Raw genomic sequence first — 24,913 nt, 5'->3', positions numbered from 1 at the left:
CATCTTCTGCATCAATATCTAACAGAAGCTATATCCGTTTGGCAGTCTTTACTAAATTGTTTTCTTTAGTAAATTGTTTTGTATTCCTTTTAACAAATATGGGGGATTAAATTGTTAATTGTAGATTGATCACAGACTCTTGCCAATCCTGTGTGATTAATTTGTGTAATTATGTTTTTAATATTACTGCCTTTGTGGCACTAGTCAAATATAATATAATCTATATATAAAAGGAAAAGGTGACTGACTGACTGACTGACTGACTGATCTATCAACGCACAGCTCAAACTACTGGACGGATCACGCTGAAATTCGGCATGCAGATAGCTATTATAACGTAGGCGTCCGCTAAGAAAGGATTTTTCAAAATTCAACCCCTGAAGGGATAAAATAGGGGTTTGAAGTTTGTATGAAACTCTGTCAGTTTTGAAGTGTCTATAAAGTTTTGTAGTTAATATTTTTGCAATTTGCAGTATGACATATTTTATTAAGCTCATATGTTAAAATCTCATTGTTAAAGATCAACTCTAAGTGTGTGAAACAGGGGTTCAAAATTTGTGTAGTCCACGCGAACGAAATCGCGGGCATAAGCTAGTAAACATAAATTCCCATCAATAAAATCAATCTAGTAGATTGGTTTTATTGATTACTTGATTTAGTATAATTTATGTTTATTATTTTACAGTTTATTTACAGGGAATTTTATTTAATATAATTTATGTTAATTTTTTTTATTTTTAATATTACAATAAAACTTAAAGCTAGCTTTATGTTAATTATCTTTGGCTCATATAACAATTATTTTATTGTTTTCTGACTACACAAATACACCAATTGTGGTAATAATTTGAAAATTATTAAAAGTAAATAACCGAAAATGTTAAATTTGAATAGTAATTATTTCACAATCTTGCGGGTCTTGAATTTGGGTATGTATTTTATAGTGTTTACATACACTTCGTATTGTTTTCTATTCTATTGTATTTTATGTATCTACCTAGTTACGAATTTATGATAATAAATATTTACAAAACCTTAAAACCTTTTTCTTTCTATAATATAGTTATAATTAAGTAGCTCAAAGAGTCATAGTCTTGTAATATATATTTTTAAACATGTTTTAAACAAACGTTAATGGAATTATTAATGTTTATTTAAAACGTGTTTAAAAATATAAAATATTCTAGTAAAGTACATTTAAATAGCATTTAAATTTTCGCGCTCTCGCACGCCTAGCGCGCTTTTAGTGCCCTCTTGATGTGAGTACACGCGTAACTTTGAAAAAGAAATCTAGAGTCGCACATCTATTTCTAGTATATAGTAGATAATCTATGGTCACCTGTGATTTTACCATAGAGAATAGAGATACGATTTTACTGGTCTGTGATTTTTATCAGTGTCACTGTCTTGTTTTGTTTACATTTAGGGTTTTCTCGGTTTTACTATAAGTTGTTTTATCAATAAATCTCATTAAAAACCACTAGATTAACTGATTATTTAATGTTACTTTTCATCGAAACTATAAAATGTGGACGACTAAAACATTTCTTACTAAAACAAAACGCGGCAATGTTTTGAAGGTGAGGTTATGGTTTTTGAGTATGGACTTTAATGATTCATTTAATACAGGAATAATATCGTGAACTTAGACTGATAAATCGTTAAAATAGAACAAAAGTTGCTTGGTACTGTCCCGCATTCAAAAATTGGAGTTGAGCAACTGTAGCTTATAGTTTAATTTTCTGTAATTATTATAATAATTATGGCATTAATTGACTATTTTAGATTGTCAGAGAACATTACTTGCGTGATGACCTGCTATGCGGTTCGGCTGCGTGCAACGTTTGTCCGCAAAAAGACGACGACTACGTTTTGGAGGCAAAACCAGAATCTATCTGTGCTCTGTTTGACTATAACCATTATTTAGTGCTAGATACTAATGTGATATTGCACCAGATAGACGTATTAGAAGAAGACGCTTTGAAAAATGTAATAATTTTACAAACCGTGCTAGGAGAAGTGAAGCACCAGAATACTGCAATATTCCAAAGATTACTTGAGATCATCGGGAATAAGAAGAGGAAGTTTTACTCCTTCGTTAACGAACATCATAAGTAAATATTACTACATTGTATCAACATTTTTAGGGTTCCGTACCTCAAAAGGAAATACGGAACCCTTATAGCATCACTTTGTTGTCTGTCTGTCTGTCTGTCAAGAAACCTACTAAAACCTACGAAAACTCAACGCCTGAGGGGGTAATATAGGGGTTTGAAATTTGTGTAGTCCACCCGCGCGAAGTCGCGAGCACAAGCTAGTATTTAATAAGTTAGACTGCAATAATTTTTGTAGGTGTTTAAGTAGAAGGTAATATTTATGTTAGGGATTTTTAGGGTTCCGTACCTCAAAAGGAAAAACGGAACCCTTATAGGATCACTTTGTTGTCTGTCTGTCTGTCTGTCCGTCTGTCTGTCAAGAAACCTACAGGGTACTTTCCCGTTGACCTAGAATCATGAAATTTGGCAGGAAGGTGGGTCTTATAGCTGGTATTAGGGGAAAAATCTGAAAACCGTGAATTTGTGGTTACATCACACAAAAAATAATAATTTGTGGTCATAAAATAATAATTAGTGTTTTCAATTTTCGAAGTAAGGTAACTATATCAAGTGGGGTATCATATGAAAGGTCTTCACCTGTGCATTCTTAAACAGATTTTTATTTATTTATATGCATCATAGTTTTTGAATTATTTTTTATAGGGACGCAGTCTCAACCGCGACGCGTGCGCAAACTGAGTCCCTATGATGCCAGACATTATGCTGACCTGTGCATTCTAAAACTGATTTTTATTTATTTTTATGCATCATAGTTTTTGAGTTATCATGCAAAATGTCGAAAAAATACGACTGAATTACGAAACCCTCATTGCGCGAGCCTGACTCGCACTTGGCCGTTTTTTTAAGTCCATATCATGTGACCAACTACTTGTTTTATGTGCTCTATAGACTATAAACTCTATAAAAAAAACCTTGAGTGGTACAGGGGTTTTAGAACGGTTGGGTCTTGAGCCTGTATCATTTGATAACAATTTCTGTAAGCTAGTATCAAATCATATAAACAACTAGCTTATGCTTGCGACTTCGTCCGCGTGGACTATACAAATTTCAAACCCCTATTTGACCCCCTTAGGGCTTGAATTTTCAAAAATCCTTTCTTAGCAGATGCCTACTTCATAATAGCTATCTGCATGCCAAATTTCAGCCCGATCCGTCCAGTAGTTGGAGCTGTACGTTGATAGATCAGTCAGTCAGTCACCTTTCCCTTTTATATATTTAGATTGTCTCTTTTGTCCATATAGAGATACATATGTGGAACGAAATCCTGGTGAAAAGCAGAATGACCGCAATGACAGGGCCATTCGCAAAGCTGCGGGGTGGTACTCCTCGCATCTCTCCATTAACAATGTAGCGGGACAGTTCCCACAGATAGTCCTGATGACTGATGATGAGAATAACAGGAAAATCGCTCAAGAAGAGGGCATTGTGTGCTGCTCTGGTATGTATTATCAAATTACGTCATATTCTAAAAATAATCCTTTTCACCAACAGATTATGTTTTTCGAATTGTCAGTTTTGGCCAAGTGCAAATTGGCAGACTTCATAGTCATGCACAAATGAATAAAAAAAACATTCTATTCTATTCTATTCACATTGAGAATGTTATGGAAAACTCTCCCAAAAGCCAGTTGTCAAACTTGTAAATCCCCAAATTACATTCCTGTGTGGGCACAGAAATGTTACCCAGGAGCTCCCACTCATGAACCATGGTGCTCACCAGTACACCAGAAGGTTGTCGAAAACCTGTTAATGCTACTTTGTTCAGTTTTTATCCCTTTTGTAAAATGTAGTTACCAGCTATTTCTGAAGCCTCCTGCCATATCAAACCAGAGCCAATATGGAAATTGTAAATTCCCAAATTAGAACCCAGGACCTTACACTTTGTTTAAGAGCTCCTCAACTACAGACAATTAGTAATAACATGTTTTTAGTAAAGGACTACATTGAAAATGTAAATGGCTTTGTGGGACTAGTAGACAAGCTGTCCAAGAATGTTATACCAGAAAGTTGCACCAAAGATGCCCTGTATCCAGCACATTTGACGCTGAGTCAGATCCACGCAGGCATAAGGAATGGGAAGCTGAGTCAAGGGACTTTCCATGCTTCCAGGGATAACTTCTTGGAAGGGACAGCTTCTGTTAGTGGCCACGAGAAACCTGTAAGTAACAATAATGTCCAATAATCATCATCGTAACCCATCGCCGGCTCACTACTGAACGTGGGTCTCAGAACGAGAAAGGTGTAGACCATAGTCCACCATGCTGGCCAGTGCAGATTGATATTCCACACACTTTTGAGAATGCTATTGAGGACTTAATTTTTTCACCATTAGAAAGGTACACTATTCCTGAGTGACAAGCTATTTTTTTTTAAAAAACCCCTGTTTTACTCCTTTAGGGATTGAATTTTCAAAAATCCTTTCTTAGCAGATGTCTACACCATAATAGCTATCTACATGCCAAATTTCAGCCTGATCCGTCCAGTAGTTTGAGCTGTGCGTTGATAGATCAGTCAGTCAATCCTTTTATATATTTAGATATAGATTAGATAAAAATAGAACTATAAACCTATGTTTTAGGTTCTTTTGCAAGGCCATATAGGTATAAACAGGGCAATAGATGGAGACATAGTGGCCATAGAAATATTGCCCAAAGAGGAGTGGAGCAAACCTAGTGACATAGTTCTAGAAGACAAAGTGGAAGATCCGGGAGATTTTCTTGAAGACTCCACATTGATCAAACCCAAGGTTGATACTGCAGATGATGATATAACTCCTACGGGGAAAGTTGTTGGAATCATTAAGAGGAAGTGGAGACAGTATTGTGGTATATTGCTGCCTAGCAAGTTTCCTGGTATGTATTTTTGATAAGCTTTTCTGTGTTTTTAATATTGCGAAACATATAGTACGCGAAAGACCAATATCGGGGAGGGAACACCCCGCACACGCCACGCTTACCCCGTGTGGGTGAGCGCGGGTGACGTGCGGGTGTGCGGAGCCCCCGCCCCCCTCACACCCCGATTACCATCTCAGTCTGTCGCGGACTATTTTAAACATTTACACTTACTATTATTAAACTAGATGATGCCTTTGCTTTTGTCAGCATGGATTTATGTTTTAAAAAATGCCAAGGACTTTTCCAAAATAAAAAGTACTTAGTCTATAATATATCCGTCTCTCAGGTACAAGCTTTCTCTGTACCAAATATTGTCAACTAGCTGAAGCCCGCGACTTCGCCCGCGTGGATTTAGGTTTTTAAAAATCCTGTGAAAATTTCAATTTTCCAGGATAAAAAGTAGCCTGTCCTTCCCCGGGATGCAAGCTATCCCTGTACCAAATTTCGTCAAAATCGGTTGAACGGTTGAGCCGTGAAAAGCTAGCAGACAGACAGACAGACACACTTTCGCATTTATAATATTAGTATGGATATTGGGCGAAGGGACTGAATGGAATGGATGGAATGATTTTTTTTTTGCACGCCAGATTGCTACGTGACGTGTAATCCATACATATGTAAAAGTTAATGTTTGTGTGTTTGTTCGTTTGTTATGCGTTCATGCATCGTTATTGAGTTGAAACTTTGTGCAGTTGTTGTTGACAAAGCTTTCTGGTATAGTACCTACCATCAAAGTACAATAGGTGGAGGCGTGTGAGTCACATTGCATGATAATAATACAAAGAAAAATGAATGGTATAAAACTATACAAAGAATTCCAATCTATAATTATAAATGTAACGTTTTAATATTATTTATATTGTTGCTATATATACACAATATTTAAAATTAAATTGTCGCATTTTAATATTGAATGGGCAAGCGTCCAGCCATGCTTGGAAACTTGGAAAGTAGCCATTGATATCTGTTCCAAGCAGTAAATGCACTTCTATTACAACAAATACTTTAATTTTATAGTCTTTTTAATTACATTTTTTTAGTTATTATTTACCTGTGCATTTTGTATAGATTTGAATGATTAATATTTTAAATATATTTAATAGCTGAGAAACTGTGTTATATTTTTTTGACTACATATTTTTTGTGTAGTTCGATTTGTTTTTTTTAAAAGATTATTGCCTTGCGAATATTGTTATTTTTGTGCTATTTGGTGAACTTGAAAATGTGTTTTGTAATGTTTCGTTTTTCGAGTGTGTTCTCTATTGAGAACATCTACTGTATAAAGTGTAAATAAGAATGTTTGGAAAGCTCTAGAATCTGAGTCTTAGGACAAATGCATACAAACAGAGTGGAGTTAAACCGAGCCTATTTTAAAACTTAGTTTTAGCTTTATGTCCTTATATATAGGGTTGCAATAAGTATGCTGAAAACAAAACACGCAGGCACTGCGCGCGCTTTGTCAGAGTTTACCGCGCGCTGCCTGCATTATTTTAAGCAAGCGCAAGTTATACAGTTAAAAAAGCTTAATTTAAGTTGTTATTGAGAGAAGTTTATATGCATACAAATGTAGTTTGCCTCTCCTTTGAATATATTAACCAATCAAAATCAGTGATTTTTTTCAACTTTCCGTACAAAATCTAGTTTTAAAGTAACAAGGGTTCAAAGATTTGTGTATAAATCTTTGAGCCTCGGCTCCACTCCACTCTATGGGTGTACATTGTGCCTTAGTCCAAGTAGCTCAGTTTGTATTATCTGATTACACCCTAGATAATGGCCTCTTTTGATGGAGGGTTGGTAAATCATCTCGCTGAGCAGCCAGGTTGATTCCTTGCGCAAAAAATGGTCGCGCCTTTATTATTCAAACTTATATATTTAAAAACCAGAACTAGAGTAACCACATAGCTCAACGGATAGCGAAACTGAAGTGGCATTAGGCGGGGCGAATGGGATTCTCCAATGGGAGAATGCCGACCAGAAAGCGCAGCGCTGGAAGACCTTCCACTAAGTAGACAGACGACGTCAAACTAGACGCATCTGAGCCGCTGGATTCAGACGGCGATAAAAGAGATCTATTTCCAGTAGGATGTCTATCGGTTGATAGTGATGATGATATTTTTTTTTTTCAAAACAGGTGCAACGCGTCACTTGTTCACACCAGCTGAAAAAACGCATACCAAGAGTGCGTATCGAGACGCGTCAAAGCGATATACTGGTGTCGCAACGGATTGTAGTTGCTTTAGACTCCTGGCCTAGGAACAGTCGATACCCTTTGGGCCACTTCGTGAGATCTTTGGGGCTTATTGGTAAGAAAATTTTAAAATACTAGATTATGCCACCGACGTCTACCGCATGGACTTAAGTTTTTGCACCTAAACTTTTTGATTTTTCGAGGATAAAAGTCTGTGTTTCCAGGATGCAAGACAGTTGTCTGTACAAAATTTCGTCAAAATTGATTTTGGCCCATGAAAAGGTAAAAGACAGACAGACAGACAGATATCCGCATTTATGATATGTATTAATTATAAATATAGAAAATATAGAATTCCACTGGATAATAATCCCCTGACCTAAGGCATGAACGGCGGCAATATGTTAGTATTTTAGTATCGGTAGCTGAAATTAGCGATGGGCGATTTATACAAAATACAAAAAAAAAAACAATCGAACAACTGAACAATACATTGTCGATTTATTCATCTTGACAAAAACATTTTAAAAAAATCGACTATCGAAAAACAATTGTAATACGAAAAACAATGGAAAAATCGAAAATCGATTGAATATCAATTCAATCGTCCCAGACCTGTGTAAGTAACAATTGAACAATCGAAAACAATCGATTATATTTCGACTTTTCAGGCGACAAGGACGCGGAAAACGAAGTAATATTACTGGAACACGACGTCCCGCATGCGCGGTTCAGCGAGGCCGTGCTCGCTTGCTTGCCGCCAAACGATTGGACTATTCCTGAGGAGGTAACTATGACTTTTCAATACCTTTGCTTATAATAATAACTAGCTTATGCCCGCGACTTCGTTCGCTTGGACTACACAAATTTCAAACCCCTATGTTACCCCCTTAGGGGTTGAATTTTCAAAAATCCTTTCTTAGCGGACGCCTACGTCATAATAGCTATGTACATGCTAAATTTCAGCCCGATCTGTCCAGTAGTTTGAGCTGTGCGTTGATAGATCAGTCAGTCAGTCAGTCAGTCACCTTTTTCTTTTATATAATATATAGATAACAATATTTTAGCGTTTAAATTATCGTGAGTAATAGCACTACCCATATTATAAATGTGCGAAAGTGTGTTTGTTTATTGTTTGTTGCCCGCGACTTCGTCCGCGTGGATTTAGGTTTTTAAAAATCCTGTGGGAACTCTTTGATTTTAAGGGACAAAAAGTAGTCTAAGCTCTCCAGGTATGATTACCCATGCTGAAAACTGCGCTGATCCGTTGCTCCATTGCGACGTGATTGAAGGACAAACCAATAAACCAACAACTAAACAAATTTTATTTTTAATTTGTTTAGTTGTTGATTTTTTTAATTAAATTTTTAATTAAAAAAAACTAAATTAATTAAAAAAAAACACTCAACTAAAACAAATTAAAAAAAAAAACACACTTTCGCATTTATAATATTTGTACTGATAAAAAAATGGAAAATTCTACATTGTTCTAGGAGATAAAAAAACGCGTGGATCTCCGTTCGATATGCGTTTGCTCGGTCGACCCTCCCGGCTGTACCGATATTGATGACGCTCTGCACGCGCGGCCGCTTCCCACTCTGACTAAAGACGGCCTTAAGAAGTATGATGTGGGAGTACATATCGCTGACGTCACTTACTTCGTCAGACCTAACACTGCGCTGGATAAGGAGGCGGCAGCACGATCGACGACTGTTTATTTGGTCGGTAAAAGGATTGATATGGTTCCTGGTAAATATTTTTTTCGATTATACAGTGTTAAAGTGTGTTTCCACTGTGTTTGATAGACCAATGGCGCCGATTCTCTTGTCTTTCTCTAAACGAAATTTAGAGTATCTGCATCATTTTCTTTTTAATATTGCTAAAAAAGGACGGAACATTAATTTTACATTTAAAGACTCTAAATTTTAACTGTGTCTGTTCTTTTCATATTACATTAGTAAGAAAAGGATTCCAATACTCTAAATTTTAGCTGTGCTCAGAATCAGCACCAATGTTTAGTAATGAGCCGGCGATCGAGCGGCGGTTGAGCATGATGATGATGATGATGAAGCTATATAAAACGGTTTATTTATATAATAATTTCAGATTTGCTTAGTTCCAACCTATGTTCGTTGCGCGGCGGCGAGGAGCGTTTAGCGTTCTCTTGCGTTTGGGAAATCGACGAAAACGCCAATGTCTTGTCCACCAAATTCCACAAAAGTGTTATAAAGGTACCTAATACTACTGTTATGTTATTTATTATTATTTAATTATTTTACATGTAATTGGAACGGCAGTACCTCTTATACTAACTAGATGATCAATGATAATTTAAATACAAACACAAAAAGACAAAATACAAAACGACAAAACATTCAAGGACTTTGAATGTACTGTGACGTTGTAAATTTTGAACTACTAACTAGCGTTTCGCTTTTAATAAAAATCAATTTTGTTCAAAGTATGTTGGTGCCACCTAGCATCAAGGTGCAGAACTACGCGTGGGTCGATGTTCAGAGTTCATTCGAGCCACAATAGATGGCGTTTGCTTCGTTGTCAATTGTCGTAAAAATAAAACAAAATAATTAAATAAAACCATAATATCATTTGTTTATTGTTAAGTCATTAACAAAACGGTTCTTATAATATATCCTTAGGTTCCGCAAATATTCAAAAATGAATTGGCTTCATGATCAAACTAAATGAGAGCGGCCACACTCGGGTTGCGTCTGGCAACACCGATTGGTGAGATTTAGAATTTTTTCTGGAGTCAACATGTGAAGACGAATTTTTTCGTTCCAGGAAAATCTCACTCTTTTTCGCCCATGGCTTCGCCTGGGAAAATACAATAGTTATAAATTTAGTCATCCTAACGTATTTCAATGTTTCATCAATTATGGTGAGTGAAAAATCAAGTAATGTGGATTCGACAAAATGGCGGTTTGGTTAGAGAAAATCCTAATTTCATGATTTTCCCTTTCAGTTCCAGTTATTTTACCTTCCCAAATAAATGAGGATAATGGGTTGTGGGTGGACTCCTGAAAACCATTGGTGGCCAGGAGTTCAATAGGTGAGTTGTGTTTGATCGGGAAAATTCCACGTGTCGAAATTTTCACACAGCACAAATTATAATCTTGTTTTTTCTTTGTTACAGGGTTTCCGTTTGCGTTTCCGTTTGCGTTTCCGTTTGCGTTTCCGTTTTTAGTTTTCGGTTTTCGTATTTCGCTTTCGTTTTCCGTATTTATTTCTTTTGCACATTCACGTTGGCAACTTAATTCTATGGATAAGACTTGGTGAAAATCTTTGTAATGAAACATTTCGGTTGTGAAGAATCAAGTTAAATCGAGTTTTGGGAGCTTGGCCGATGCCGTCCAGCTACCTTGCAGTCTTCGCACCTACAAGTAAGCAAATGTTTGTATCCTGGAACAGTTTAGTGAACCTTCTTAGTGTATGTGTACAGTAAGAACCCTGTCTTTACTACTGAGCTTTTATTTTGAAACAATTTTATGAATTTTACTGTGTCATTGTCTATTCCATGCCAATGGCATCTTAAATTTAAAACATAGATTTTATGTACTATCTACCTAAGGCATTCTAATGTATCTAAATTAAGTCTTGGCATTAAGCTAGAATAACTAAGCATTATTAGCCATCACTATGTATTAAGCGACCCCGGTAAAAGTTACATTAAAAACAATTTTGCCTAACATCTAGCAAATTTCATTTATAACACCTCATATACATTACAAGGGAGTCGACGGCTAGCTTCTATTCTTTACTAGGTAGATAGATCAAGTAAGTAAAGTAAATTATTATTTTCCTCTAATCTTTGTAAGGTGGTAGATTATTCCGTATCCGGGTATATTTCTATTCCGCCCAATTTACCACCCTTACAAATGGCGCCCGAACGTTTTTTTTATATAGTTATTTCTGTATATTTTGAGAAATTTTGTAAATTTTATGAAATGTACTCCGCTGATTGTACAATTTTCTAAGTAGTGACACATTGCAAAGAGCACTAAGCTGTTTTTTATGGTTAACTAACTAAATAATAACTAATAGTTAGAAATTTTGTTTGATAGTTTAAGTAATTTTCTGAGTATAGTCCAACAGTGGTTTTTTCTTATTTAATTAACACATTATAAATGGTGTTTATGCCGTTCAATTATGTTATTTGACTTACCTTTGAGGTGTATAAGTGAATGTTTGCCTTCAGTTTAGTAATAAACATTGCTTAACTGAGTTGTTGTTGGGTATTGCTTTCAATAGTAAGTACATCTTATGTTTGAAAATTCCGGTAACTTAGTATAATTAAAGTTTTGAAACGCTATGTGCCGTTAACTAGTTACACACATACATTTATAAATACTAAGAGTTACAACTTGTGAAACTAAATATATAAACTATATTCAGAGATTACATTAAGTTCAAGTATGAAGTTATGAACAATTTTTTTTCAGTGACTTGATACTTCATTATTTTTGTTGAAATTTTGTTTAGAGCTGTGTTAAGGTTATGATAAAAGCTACTTCACACACAAAACATGTTAAGTTTAATTGAATGCTGGTAGTTTAAAGTGACATTTAGAAACAGATTTTGTTGTATTTTAGGTTATGTGTTAAAAGTGTAAAGTAACAGCCATCAAACCATTGCACAATCTCTTTGTTTTTTTGAAAGATAATATGCTAGTAAGAGTTCATTGCAACTTTGTTGCCTGTTTACTTTTGTAATTGTAAAGGTTGTAACACACTGTGTACTCATAAAGGTGATACTGCACCTTACAATCATTTATTCAATTTTGGGAAGTTTTATTTTGTTATATTTTGTTTACTATAGTAATAATATGTGCTTGTATTATTAACAATATTTTGGAATAGGAACATAATTGATAAAATAGGTTAGGATAGACTTAAGAATATTGTTTTTGTTGTGTATTTTGCTTGTGTATATTTAATAGTTTAAATAACTTCTTTTGTGTTTGTGTTTAACCAATTTGTATAAGGCTAAACATAGACAGTTACACAAGCTCGATATTTTGTTAAATGTGTTTTGACTTAACACAATGGAACAGACTTTTGCCCAGTTTCATTCACTTTTGAAGGACGAATTGTGTTATGAGGTATCCATTCGTTCCGAAACTCCAGCACCTACAGTGCTAGGTTTAAAGAAACAGTTAAAACAATTAATTCAGGAAATTCCTTCTGAATCAATTTTAGAGACGGATTTCACTTCTGAAAGTGAGTTAGGGGTTATTACTAAAAAACTTCAAGACTTAGAAGATTTATTAAAAAAGTGTTCTGACACTAAAGATAGACATGCCCTCTGTAGGTCTAAAGCTTTAGCTTCACATTTGTACTTTAGAATTTTGAGAATACAGTGTTCCGAACTCAGCTTAATAAGTAGGAAGAGTGAATTACATACAAAGTTGCAGAGTTTGATTTCCAGATTAGATGCTGACAATGAGTCGTCTCACGACGAATCACTGGATTCCGAGAGTACCGCCGTTGACTGCACTGGTGATAAAAATGTTGCCAAGTGGAAGTTAAATTTCAACGGACAGGGTGATCCGCGCAGTTTCATCGAACGCGTTGAGGAATATAAAAGATCTTATGGCGTTTCAGATGGAAAATTATTTGTTTCTGCATTTCATCTTTTTACAGGCCGAGCATTGTTATGGTACAGAGGCAACAAATGTCAAGTTTCGTCTTGGTCAGAATTGAAAACTTTATTTTTAGAGGAATTTGATGCAGTAGATTATGACTACAGGTTGCTAGGTGAAATTCGAGCAAGAACACAAGGCTCTGAAGAACCTGTGTCTATCTATTTCGCTGTAATGTTTTGCATGTTTTCAAGGTTGTCAACACCACTTTCCGAAGAACAAAAGTTACAAATTTTATTACATAATATTCGCCCTTTTTACTCAGAACAATTAGCTCTTGTTGACATTAAGTCTGTCGCAATGTTGAAGGAAAAGTGTCGCAAACTAGAGGCTGCGAGGCAGCGTTCCGCCTTATTTTCTGAGCCTACTAACAGTAAGGCAACTTTAAGTTCAGAGTTTGCTTACAAACAAGTGACAAAACAGATAAACACACTTTCAGTCACACCTGCACCTAAGGTTGATACAAGTAAAGGCATTAATTTTACGAAAACAAATAAACAACTATGTTACAAGTGCGGCAAGGGTAACCATTCCTTTAAATTTTGCAGGACAGTTCCGAAATTTATTAGATGTTTTTCGTGTGGACGTCAGAACTTTACAGTAAAGACATGTCCAAGTTGTAGTAAAAAGGCGATTAGTAAACCCGCTCCGGACAAAAATTCAAAAAACTAATTAGTAAGAACTGTGCAGAGACACAAGTAAAGAACTTGGTCATTAACAACAAAACATCCCTTTTACCTGACACAGTTCTGTATTCAGTGGATAAACGAGACTTTAGGCCACATTTAAAGGTTTTTGTTGACGGTTTTGAGATTACAGGTTTACTAGATTCCGGTGCTTGCGCGTCAATTTTGGGTAACCAGGCGCACAAGGTTTTTTTGAGATTCGGTTATAAATTGCATAGCAGTATTGATACCACATTTTCAGTGGCAAATGGAGACAAACTTGATTGCATGGGTTATATGTTTATTCCGATTACTTATAATTCCGTAACTCACATAATAAAATTTTTTGTAGTACCCTCTATAATAGCGGATGTTATTTTTGGCTGTGACTTTTGGAAAACATTTCAGTTAGCCCCTGGCATTTTTGATAATTTAGAATTAATTAAGGCACCTTCTCAATTTTACAATATTTGTGCGATTGATAATAAACAAATTCATACCATCACTTCTTTTGAAAACTTATCATCTCAACAGAAAGAATTAGCCCAGTCTGTAGTAAATAAATTTTTAGATATTTCTTCAGAGAAAATTGGATTGGGTAGAACAAAATTAATTGAACATGTTATTGACACCGGTGATGCCTTGCCAATAAAAATAAAACAATATCCACTTTCTCCCGAAAAGAAGGAAGCTTTAAGTAAAGAGTTAGATAGGATGCTGGAAATGGACGTAGTTACTCCGAGTGAAAGCCCTTGGAATAACCCAGCAATTTTAGTGAAAAAGGCAAATGGAGACTGGAGATTTTGCCTAGATTGCAGGAAATTAAATTCAGTGACAAAGGGGGATTCATACTCAATACCGTACATTCCACAAATTCTAGATAGCTTGAAAGAGGCAAGGTTTTTATCATCGATTGATTTAAGTTCAAGTTTCTGGCAAATTCCGTTAGCTGACGACTCTCAGGAAAAAACCAGTTTTACAGTTCCTGGTAGAGGGTTATTCAAATTTAAAGTCATGCCGTTTGGCCTATGCGGTGCACCAGCACGACAGCAGAGGTTAATGGACCAGTTATTTAATCAAAATTTTTGTAGTGATATTGAAAATGGAATAGTATTTTGTTATATAGATGATATTGTTATTTGTTCTGCTGATTTTGAAACCCATTTAATTTTATTAAACAGAGTTCTGGATAAACTAAAAATGGCTCAACTATCCATAAATTTTGATAAATGTAATTTTTTTAGAAACTCTTTGAAATATTTAGGGTATATAGTGGATGAATTTGGTTTACGCACAGATCCTGGAAAAGTTGCCGCAGTTTTGAACTTTCCGACCCCAAAAACTGCACAGGAGGTAAAGATTTTCCTAGGCACTTGTTCTTGGTACAGGCGCTTTATTAGGAATTTTTCAACCATCGCTGCACCACTCAATAGACTAACGAGTAAAGGAAAGAACGCACCTAAATTTGAGTGGAGCGAACAGGCAGAGGTAGCATTTAATACATTGAAGAATGCGTTGGTAACCGCACCTGTTCTTGCGGTACCGAATTTTGAAAAACCATTCAAAATACATTGTGATGCTTCTGCATATGGTGTTGGCGGTATGCTAACGCAAGAAACCGATGGTTGCGATCATCCCATTGCGTATGTCAGTAGGAGCCTAAATAAAAACGAAAGGAATTACAGCGCGACGGAACGCGAGGCTCTAGCTGTGATTTTTGCAGTGGAGAAATTTCAGGCTTATTTTGGTTCCAAGCCAGTCACAATTATCACAGACCATGCATCCCTAAAGTGGTTCTTAAATTTAGAAAATCCCTCAGGACGACTCGCCAGATGGGGTTGTAGATTATCACAGTATAATTTTGTTATCGAACATAGGAAGGGTTGTGATAATGTAGTTCCGGATACCTTGTCGAGACTCATACACGTAGATGTAGTTGGTGATCGTAATGATAACTCTAGTCAACAAGTTTTGGTAGATGACTGGTATGACAAAACATTTAATGGCTGTAAAATCAATCCAGCAAATTTTCCGAATTTTTGTATTTTGAACGATAAACTATATCGTTACAGTAAATGTAAATACCAGCTTCTCAGTGAGTTCGACTGGAAAGAGGTAGTCCACAAGAACGACATCCTTAGAATTATGCAACAAAACCATGCAGATGCAACTGCAGGTCATTTTGGTGTGTTCAAAACTCATCGCAGATTATCCCTCAGATATTTTTGGCGTGGTATGTATAAGGACGTGGTTGAGTACGTTAAGAATTGTGATACTTGCTCTGCGTATAAACACACGACATCAGCCACTCCAGGTCTGCTAGGGAAGCCTAAAGTCTGCGAGAGACCTTTTCAGGTCATTTCGGCTGATTTAGTCGGACCTTTGCCTAGGTCTAAATCAGGATTTACATTTCTTTTTGTGGTGACGTGTTGTTTTTCGAAATATACAATGTTGTTTCCGTTACGGCGTGCCACAGGTGCCGCTGTTGTTAAAGCGCTAGAGAATTTTGTATTTTTGAACCATAGTGTTCCAGAGACTGTGATTGTGGACAATGGGTCCCAATTTACAGGATCTGAATTCCGTAATCTCATTAAGCGTTATAATATTCCGAAATTACACTACACACCACTGTACACTCCGCAAGTTAACCTTGTTGAGAGGTACAATAAGGTTGTTATGACTGCTGTAGCCGCTTTTGTGAAAGATAACCACAGGTCCTGGGACGAAAACCTGTACAAGGTCCAGTTCGCCATAAACAGTGCGGTTAATGAATCCACTGGATTCTCCCCGTTCTTCCTTGTCCACGCTAGAGAACCGGTCTTAAATGGTTCCTTCTATAAGGACACGGATAAGGAGTACGAGGCCGGAATTCCAAGGGAGGAATACGCAGGAAAGTTTGGATCTTTGGAGGACATATTTGGTCAGGTTAGGAGAAATTTGTTTCAGGCTCATGCAGAGTATGCAACGCATTACAACTTAAGGCGTAGGTCTGCAAGCTATTCTGTTGGGGATATAGTGTGGAAAAAGACCTATCCACAAAGCGACGCTACAAATTTTTTCGCAGCTAAGCTGGCACCTAAGTATGAAAAGTGCAGGGTTGTCAAGGTTTTGTCACCTTTGGTTTACGAACTAGTTAGAGTAGCTGACAACCACCCAATAGGCACTTGGCATATTAAGGATATTAAGAAGTAGATATTTGCCATTACTTAGTTTGGTCTAAACTGTTTGAATATTTAAGTTATCAATATTCAATTAGGAATTTGTATGAGTGTAGTGATGTTCTGAGTTAACAGTTACATTACCATGGTTCAGTTGAGGAGGAATGTAGTGGATGTATGTAGGGATGAATATGTGATGATTGGAATGCTTGTGGTAGACCAACCGGTTGAGAAAGTAAAAATGCAAATATCGTACTTTGGGGATAACGAAAAGGGGGGGTTTTGTGTTTTGTTTTCGTTTTCCTTCTAGATAATGGATCATTTCTGTTATTTTTTCCGATTCTGTTCCGAGATCTATTTTCTAGGAGAGTTATTTCGTTTTTTTTCTCATATTCCGATTTTGATTCGGTTTTATTTTTCCGAATGGGATAGAGAACGGTTGCCATATCAGATGGACCCGTTCACAACCAGTTTTTCCGTATTTGTTGAGTAACAAATATTAAGATGGTAGTTTAAAAGAGTGAACCACCGTAGGCCTAGACGCATTCTATCAGTCAGCTGAAGAATGATGCCAAGATGTTTCCACTCAAGTGTCTTAGACACCATGAAGTTTTTTGTATATATTCTTTTTAGAAGTTAGGGTTGTGTAGTTAAGTATAATGTATAAAACCTTACACTGTTTTCAGTATATTTATTTTGTTAGACAATTTTCCTTGTTAGTAGTAGATGTGCGTTCACGCGTAACTTCTGTGTTTTTTTTGTTTGTTTCAGGCAAATTGTTAGTAGTTGTTGGATGACGCTGAGGGCAGCGTGGTTCAACCTGTTGAACCTTTTCGTAGGAGGGGAAGTATTGTGACGTTGTAAATTTTGAACTACTAACTAGCGTTTCGCTTTTAATAAAAATCAATTTTGTTCAAAGTATGTTGGTGCCACCTAGCATCAAGGTGCAGAACTACGCGTGGGTCGATGTTCAGAGTTCATTCGAGCCACAATAGATGGCGTTTGCTTCGTTGTCAATTGTCGTAAAAATAAAACAAAATAATTAAATAAAACCATAATATCATTTGTTTATTGTTAAGTCATTAACAAAACGGTTCTTATAATATATCCTTAGGTTCCGCAAATATTCAAAAATGAATTGGCTTCATGATCAAACTAAATGAGAGCGGCCACACTCGGGTTGCGTCTGGCAACACCGATTGGTGAGATTTAGAATTTTTCTGGAGTCAACATGTGAAGACGAATTTTTTCGTTCCAGGAAAATCTCACTCTTTTTCGCCCATGGCTTCGCCTGGGAAAATACAATAGTTATAAATTTAGTCATCCTAACGTATTTCAATGTTTCATCAATTATGGTGAGTGAAAAATCAAGTAATGTGGATTCGACAAAATGGCGGTTTGGTTAGAGAAAATCCTAATTTCATGATTTTCCCTTTCAGTTCCAGTTATTTTACCTTCCCAAATAAATGAGGATAATGGGTTGTGGGTGGACTCCTGAAAACCATTGGTGGCCAGGAGTTCAATAGGTGAGTTGTGTTTGATCGGGAAAATTCCACGTGTCGAAATTTTCACACAGCACAAATTATAATCTTGTTTTTTCTTTGTTACAGGGTTTCCGTTTGCGTTTCCGTTTGCGTTTCCGTTTGCGTTTCCGTTTTTAGTTTTCGGTTTTCGTATTTCGCTTTCGTTTTCCGTATTTATTTCTTTTGCACATTCACGTTGGCAACTTAATTCTATGGATAAGACTTGGTGAAAATCTTTGTAATGAAACATTTCGGTTGTGAAGAATCAAGTTAAATCGAGTTTTGGGAGCTTGGCCGATGCCGTCCAGCTACCTTGCAGTCTTCGCACCTACAAGTAAGCAAATGTTTGTATCCTGGAACAGTTTAGTGAACCTTCTTAGTGTATGTGTACAGTAAGAACCCTGTCTTTACTACTGAGCTTTTATTTTGAAACAATTTTATGAATTTTACTGTGTCATTGTCTATTCCATGCCAATGGCATCTTAAATTTAAAACATAGATTTTATGTACTATCTACCTAAGGCATTCTAATGTATCTAAATTAAGTCTTGGCATTAAGCTAGAATAACTAAGCATTATTAGCCATCACTATGTATTAAGCGACCCCGGTAAAAGTTACATTAAAAACAATTTTGCCTAACATCTAGCAAATTTCATTTATAACACCTCATATACATTACAAGGGAGTCGACGGCTAGCTTCTATTCTTTACTAGGTAGATAGATCAAGTAAGTAAAGTAAATTATTATTTTCCTCTAATCTTTGTAAGGTGGTAGATTATTCCGTATCCGGGTATATTTCTATTCCGCCCAATTTACCACCCTTACAGTACGCTAGAAAATTGATATGATTGGTTTTTATATTTATTTCTAGTTTGTTTATTATTTTAAGTCTAAGTCATAATAATGACATCTCAACGGCAGAGTGAACTACAGTAAGGCCTCGTTTACAGAGACGCGGGGCGCCGCGCATCGCGTGTGGCGTGGCGTCTCGCGGCGCGTCGTACGTTTTTTTTGTTTACGGTGAGGCGGCGCGTGAAACGGCACGGATCATCGCACGCGTAATAACAAACATATGTATTGACATACGATGTTGTTCATAGAGATGCGAGGCGGGAAGACTGGCGGTGCCCGCCGCTGTGCCCGTGGCGTTGCACGCGGCGGGCGCGTCTGCGTTATGTGATTTCCAAATAAAGACTGTCAGAAGATTCCGCTTCGGGCATCGCTTCATCGAGAATTGCCGCCACGTGCGCCGCCACGATGAACGCCGCGTGAGACGCGTCGATGCCATCCGTGGGCTCGGCCGCAAAAAACGCTCCATCTCAAACAAACGCGTATAAAATTGCTACTCCGAAAACGCACTCATACAACGCCATATGTTTAAATTCTGTGCGGGTCGCGCCGCCCATCGCAACGCGCGACGCCCCGCGTCTCCGTAAACGAGGCCTAAGTGAGCTCTCGGTTTGATCGTCATCTGTCAAATATTAGATTTTTGGCACTGGGATGACGTGAATCCAAACTCTTTGCCACACTGCTACGACGGCTCATGTCACATACTTCATAGCCTACATTTTGACGCCTGCCTGCATTTGGTTACAAGTTTCATGACTATTGTGAACTGTGCGACTGGTTGTGAAGCTGAAGTGGCGACGGGCAGGACACTTGCTATGCGTTGAAGGAAAACATCTGGGGAAACCGGCATACTTGAGAGTTCTACATAATGTTCTCAAAGGTGTGTGTAGTCTACCAATACTGGGCCAGCCTTGTATACTACCCTTTTCATTTCGAGAGGAGACCCGAGCTCAGTAATGAGCCGGCGATTGGTTGATGATGATAATATCCATTGTCTCCCTGAAAACTTCCAGTCTCATGCCGCGATGACGTACGAAGAAGCACAAATAGCGATAGACGAGAAATCCCGCAAGGACGAGATAGCGGCCTCGCTGCGCACTCTCAACGCGCTGGCCAAGAAACTGAAGCAGAAGCGCCTCGACAACGGCGCCTTGCTGCTCGCCTCACCCGAGATACGGTTCCAAGTAAGCTAAACATTAGGTACACGACGTAAGCAAAAAAAAATATTTCGACGGTTTCTCTCTCTTCCTCGCCCTCCATCTCCCTGCCTCTGCCTCACCCTCTCCCTCTCTTTCCCCACCTTCTCCCTCTCTCTCTCTGTCTTTCTTTATCTCTTATAAAAGATAAGTATCGTCAAAGGGCCGCACCGCCGTAGGTATATTTATCAATCTCGTGCCGCGATGACGTACGAGGAAGCACAAATAGCGATAGACGAGAGATCCCGCAAGGATGAGGTAGCGGCCTCGCTGCGCACTCTCAACGCGCTGCCCAAGAAGCTGAAGCAGAAGCGCCTCGACAACGCCTCGCCCTAGATACGGTTCCAAGTAAGCTAAGCATTATATATATGACGTAAGAAAAAAAATAGCGCGAGAGCACACATGGGATTTAAAAACTATGCAATTGAGTGGTGGCTTTAATAACAATAATAATAAATTTCTCAGTAATTTATTCATGGATTTCAATTTTTTTTCACTATGGAATTAACAATATCCAAACTCCAGGTGGACTCTGAAACACACGACCCGGTAGAAGTGCAAGCAAAGAAGATCGTAGACACGAACTCGATGGTGGAAGAGTTCATGTTACTTGCGAACGTGAGCGTTGCAGAACACCTGGCGGCTGAATTCCCGCAGTGTGCGCTGTTGCGCAGACATCCTGCGCCTCCGCCTGCCAACTTCCACACTTTCCTCAAGGCTGCTAGACAACAGGTAAGCACAATAAACCTCTTCTAAGGTATACTTTCCTCAAGGTTGCTAGACAACAGGTAACGTGGACATCGCAGAACAATTGGCAGCCGAATTCCCGCAGTGTGCACTGTTGTGCAGACAACCCGCGCCGCCGCCTGCCAACTTCCACACTTTCCTCAAGGCCGCTATGTAACAGGCAAGCTCAATAAACCTCCTCTACAGCTACACCTTCCTCAAAGCCGCTAGACAACAGGTAACTCGATGAACCTCCTTTACAGCTACACTTTCCTCATGACTGCAAGATAAGAGGTAAGCTCAGTAAACCTGCTTTACAAATAGACCTTTCTCAAGACAGCTAGATCACAGGAAAGCCGTGTATGATCAATTTTAGATATGCCTTTAAAAAAATCTATGATTTTCTCTAGATTTTTTCCTTTTTTATTTTTTTACGCAAAACTGTGGCGATTATGTTAAAAAGACAACTTCATACTTTAACCCCTTTAAAAGCGAAATGTTCGATCTACAGGGTTTCGAATTAGACGTTTCAACGAACAAAGCCTTCTCAAAATCCCTGAACGAAGCGGTGATACCCGGCCGGCCGTTCTTCAACACGCTGCTGCGTATAATGGCGACGCGCTGCATGCAGCAAGCGGTGTACTTCTCGAGCGGCACCAAGACTCAAGACGAGTTCTACCACTACGGGCTTGCGTGCCCCATTTATACGCACTTTACGTCTCCTATACGAAGGTCAGTTGTTGTTATTTAATTTTTAACTAAATATCTATGGCGGCAAAATGGTCTTGTGGAAGACTTTAACCGTGACTACTACTAGTACTATACGCCACTCTCAGACAAACGAAACTATGTTTTCTAATTGAATTTACGTACGGAGACGTATGGAGCGGAAACGTGGACACTGACAGTTGGCCTCGTCCTCAAACTAAAAGCCGCTCAGCGCGCTATGGAGCGAGCTATGTTGGTTATCACTCTCAGCAATAAAATCCGGAACGAGGAAATTCGCAGAAGAACAAAAGCTACCGACGTAGCTCAAAGGATTAGCGGGCTGAAGTGGCAATGGGCAGGCCTCTGTCGCAGAACCGACGGCCGATGGGGCAGACGTCTTCTGGAGTGGAGACCGCGTACCGGTAAGCGCAGTGTGGGACGACCCCCAGCCCGCTGGACCGATGACCTGAAGAAGGTGGTGGCCGGTGGGGAGCGGATGGATGAGGAAGGCGGAGGACCGTGTTTGGTGGCGCGCTCTTGGAAAGGCCTATGTCCAGCAGTGGACGCAAAACGGACTGATGGATCGGATTGGATTTAGAAAACATGTTTGTGATTAGTTGGTGAATCAAAATGGTTAACGCCCACTGAGATTTTTGACTCCACCATTTGTATGGGATTACGTACCTAACAGATAGAGCATTACACTAACTTCTTTCCGTGGATAGGCAATAGTTAGCGTCTATTCATGTCTTTAACTTTTAAGTGTTTTTTGTATAACAAAGAGTTTTTTTACTCTATCGTCGTTGTTATTTGTTATCACTTACCAGATACGCAGACGTCATAGTGCACCGCCTACTGGCCGCGTGTATCGGCGCAGACGTGACGCACGCGACGCTGCTCGATACCAAACACGCAGGTGCTCTGTGCGACAACCTCAACTACCGCCACCGACAGGCGCAGTACGCCGGCCGCGCGTCTGTGGCGCTCAACACTCACGTGAGTAATGTGTTTATATGTCCCTAACCAACCTCTTGGTTCCAATCCATCAGCCTGTTTGCGTCTACTGCTGAACATAGGCCTTTCCAAGAGCGCGCCACCAAACACGGTCCTCCGCCTTCCTCATCCATCCGCTCCCCACCACCTTTTTCAGGTCATCGGTCCAGCGGACTGGGGGTCCTACCACGCTGCGCTTACCGGTACGCGGTCTCCACTCCAGAAAAAGTCTGCCCCATCGGCCGTCGGTTCTGCGACGGTCTGACCTCTTGGTTATATGGGCCGAAACGCTCGAGGGGGGCCCTCGGTACTTGCTCTTAGCGTGTTTCCCGGTTCAATAATATTTTGACATTTTCATACAATGGTGATAGTGAGGCCCCTGGCTCGCGATCAAGCTGCTCCGCATCTTGTGCCATTGCTCCCCCTCTAACTTCCCGAGGCGACGAGATCTTGGTGATAGACTGCACCCTCTTCTTCGCGATCGACCCCGTCCAGAAGAGTGCACCGGAGATCCTCGTACACTGCACACTCTCACAAAACATGGTGGAGGTCCTCCTCCACTAGTCCATACAAACACACCACTCTCTACGACATACATTTCTTACAGGCAAGAATTCTATATGGGGTAGAGGGCAAATACAGTATTTCATCCCCGAGCGGTTTTAACTGCATCCTTGACTTCGTTCCATGTCCGTCCATATCCCCGCGACATCCGTCAGAACCGTATAACGCCAATTTAGGCCATGCCTCTTAACTGAAATTTTGCCGAGAACTTGTCTTGCCATGTTGCATAGTTCCTTTTATTAAAGTGACGAATCCAACTTTATTTACGACGTTTGATGTACATGGTCTATTAAGATTTTTTGTAAAGCAACATAAGGTCGGCGTTACAAACCTTCTCAGGTCAATCAGGTCGATTTAAATTATATTCTATTCTAGATTCTGTTCAAGAATCGCGAAGAGATCGAAGCGGCGGTAGTGCTGGCGGTCAAACGGAACGCGCTGCAAGTGTTGATTCCCAAGTACGGCCTCGAGGGACCGCTCTATTTGCCATCTGATAAATTCGTCTACAATGAAGAGGTAAGTTTCTCAAATTTTTTTGGAAAAATAATGGATTTTTATTTTAATCGATTATTTTCTATTTCATATCGCTCACTCTTACATAACAATACGCGCTGACTGTTCATTTCATCGTTTCATTGCTTATTGGTTTGTTTCACTTTTCGTCAAAACGATTTTTCCACCTAATTTTTAATGGGTATACATCTAATACTAAAGAGTATTTCTACGTACAGCAATGAGTACAATCAAGTGTATATTACAGGAAAACGTACAGATATGTGGCGGCACCGTGCTCAAAACCTTTGACGAACTCACAGTGAGACTTACTCTCGACAGCTCGAATTTACAACACAGAAAACTAGTTTTTCAACTAGTAACACCGTATATACCCGGCGTTAGTTACGTTAAAGAGGATTCGCAGAGTAAACAAGAGTCGATGGATGTCGAAATTGTAAATGAAACTGAGAGTGCCCAATCGGAAAAAAAGAGAAAGAAGAAATCTAAAAATAAAGATGGCACAGAGGGTGAACGAAATGCAACTGACGTAGAAATTGTAAATATAACAGAAAGTGTCCAACCGGAGAAAAAGAGAAAGAAGAAATCTAAAAATAAAGACGACCAACAGGATGAACAAGAGGAAATGGATGTCGAAATTGTAAATATAACTGGGAGCGTCTTAACGGAGAAAAAGAGAAAAGATACAGTAGATACTAAGAGTAAAAAGAAGAAATCTAAAAACAAAGATGGCTCAGAGGATAAACAAGAGGCAACAGACGTTGAAATCGTAGATATAACGGAAAGTGACGATTCGGAGAAAAAGAGAAAGGAGACGGTAGATACTAAGAGTAAAAAGAAGAAATCTAAAAAATAAGACATAACTAGTTGTAAAGAAATAAATATTGTGTAAGTTAATTTTTATTGAATTTTTATTTTAGCTAGATTTGAATGGAATGATAGAGTTGTCTACCTATGGAACAAATTTGGATAAAATTGTCTCATTTTGCCCGATGACGTCAAGTTCTATAGAACAAATGGGACTTACCCAGTCACTCATTCAGCGGGCGATGTCTTCGAGGTATAGTTCCTCTACGTGATCAAATCAGAAGTGAGGAGATCCGTAGAAGCTGACCAACCAGGGAACTAAATTGATTAGACATAGGCTGCTGTCATAGC

General features: G+C 38.5%; 1 protein-coding gene across 1 annotated transcript; it reads left to right on the top strand.

The window, feature by feature from the left end:
• The first annotated feature begins 1,392 nt into the window (after positions 1-1,392).
• On the top strand, positions 1,393-24,652 carry LOC117986929 (exosome complex exonuclease RRP44-like). The gene is given in 16 exon segments (XM_034973887.2): positions 1,393-1,580; positions 1,786-2,114; positions 3,359-3,555; positions 4,049-4,275; positions 4,696-4,969; positions 7,143-7,174; positions 7,176-7,314; positions 7,871-7,986; positions 8,693-8,948; positions 9,306-9,430; positions 20,069-20,239; positions 20,777-20,983; positions 21,489-21,709; positions 22,513-22,681; positions 23,618-23,758; positions 24,003-24,652. Coding segments are annotated over 16 exon segments (3,267 nt in total). The 5' UTR covers positions 1,393-1,526; the 3' UTR covers positions 24,612-24,652.
• The last annotated feature ends 261 nt before the right edge of the window (positions 24,653-24,913 follow it).

This window comes from Maniola hyperantus, chromosome 12 (genome assembly GCF_902806685.2).
Source record: "Maniola hyperantus chromosome 12, iAphHyp1.2, whole genome shotgun sequence".
NCBI lineage: Eukaryota > Metazoa > Arthropoda > Insecta > Lepidoptera > Nymphalidae > Maniola > Maniola hyperantus.
The sequence above is the reverse complement of the archived record's forward strand: the minus strand, read 5'-3'. Positions and strand labels throughout refer to the sequence as shown.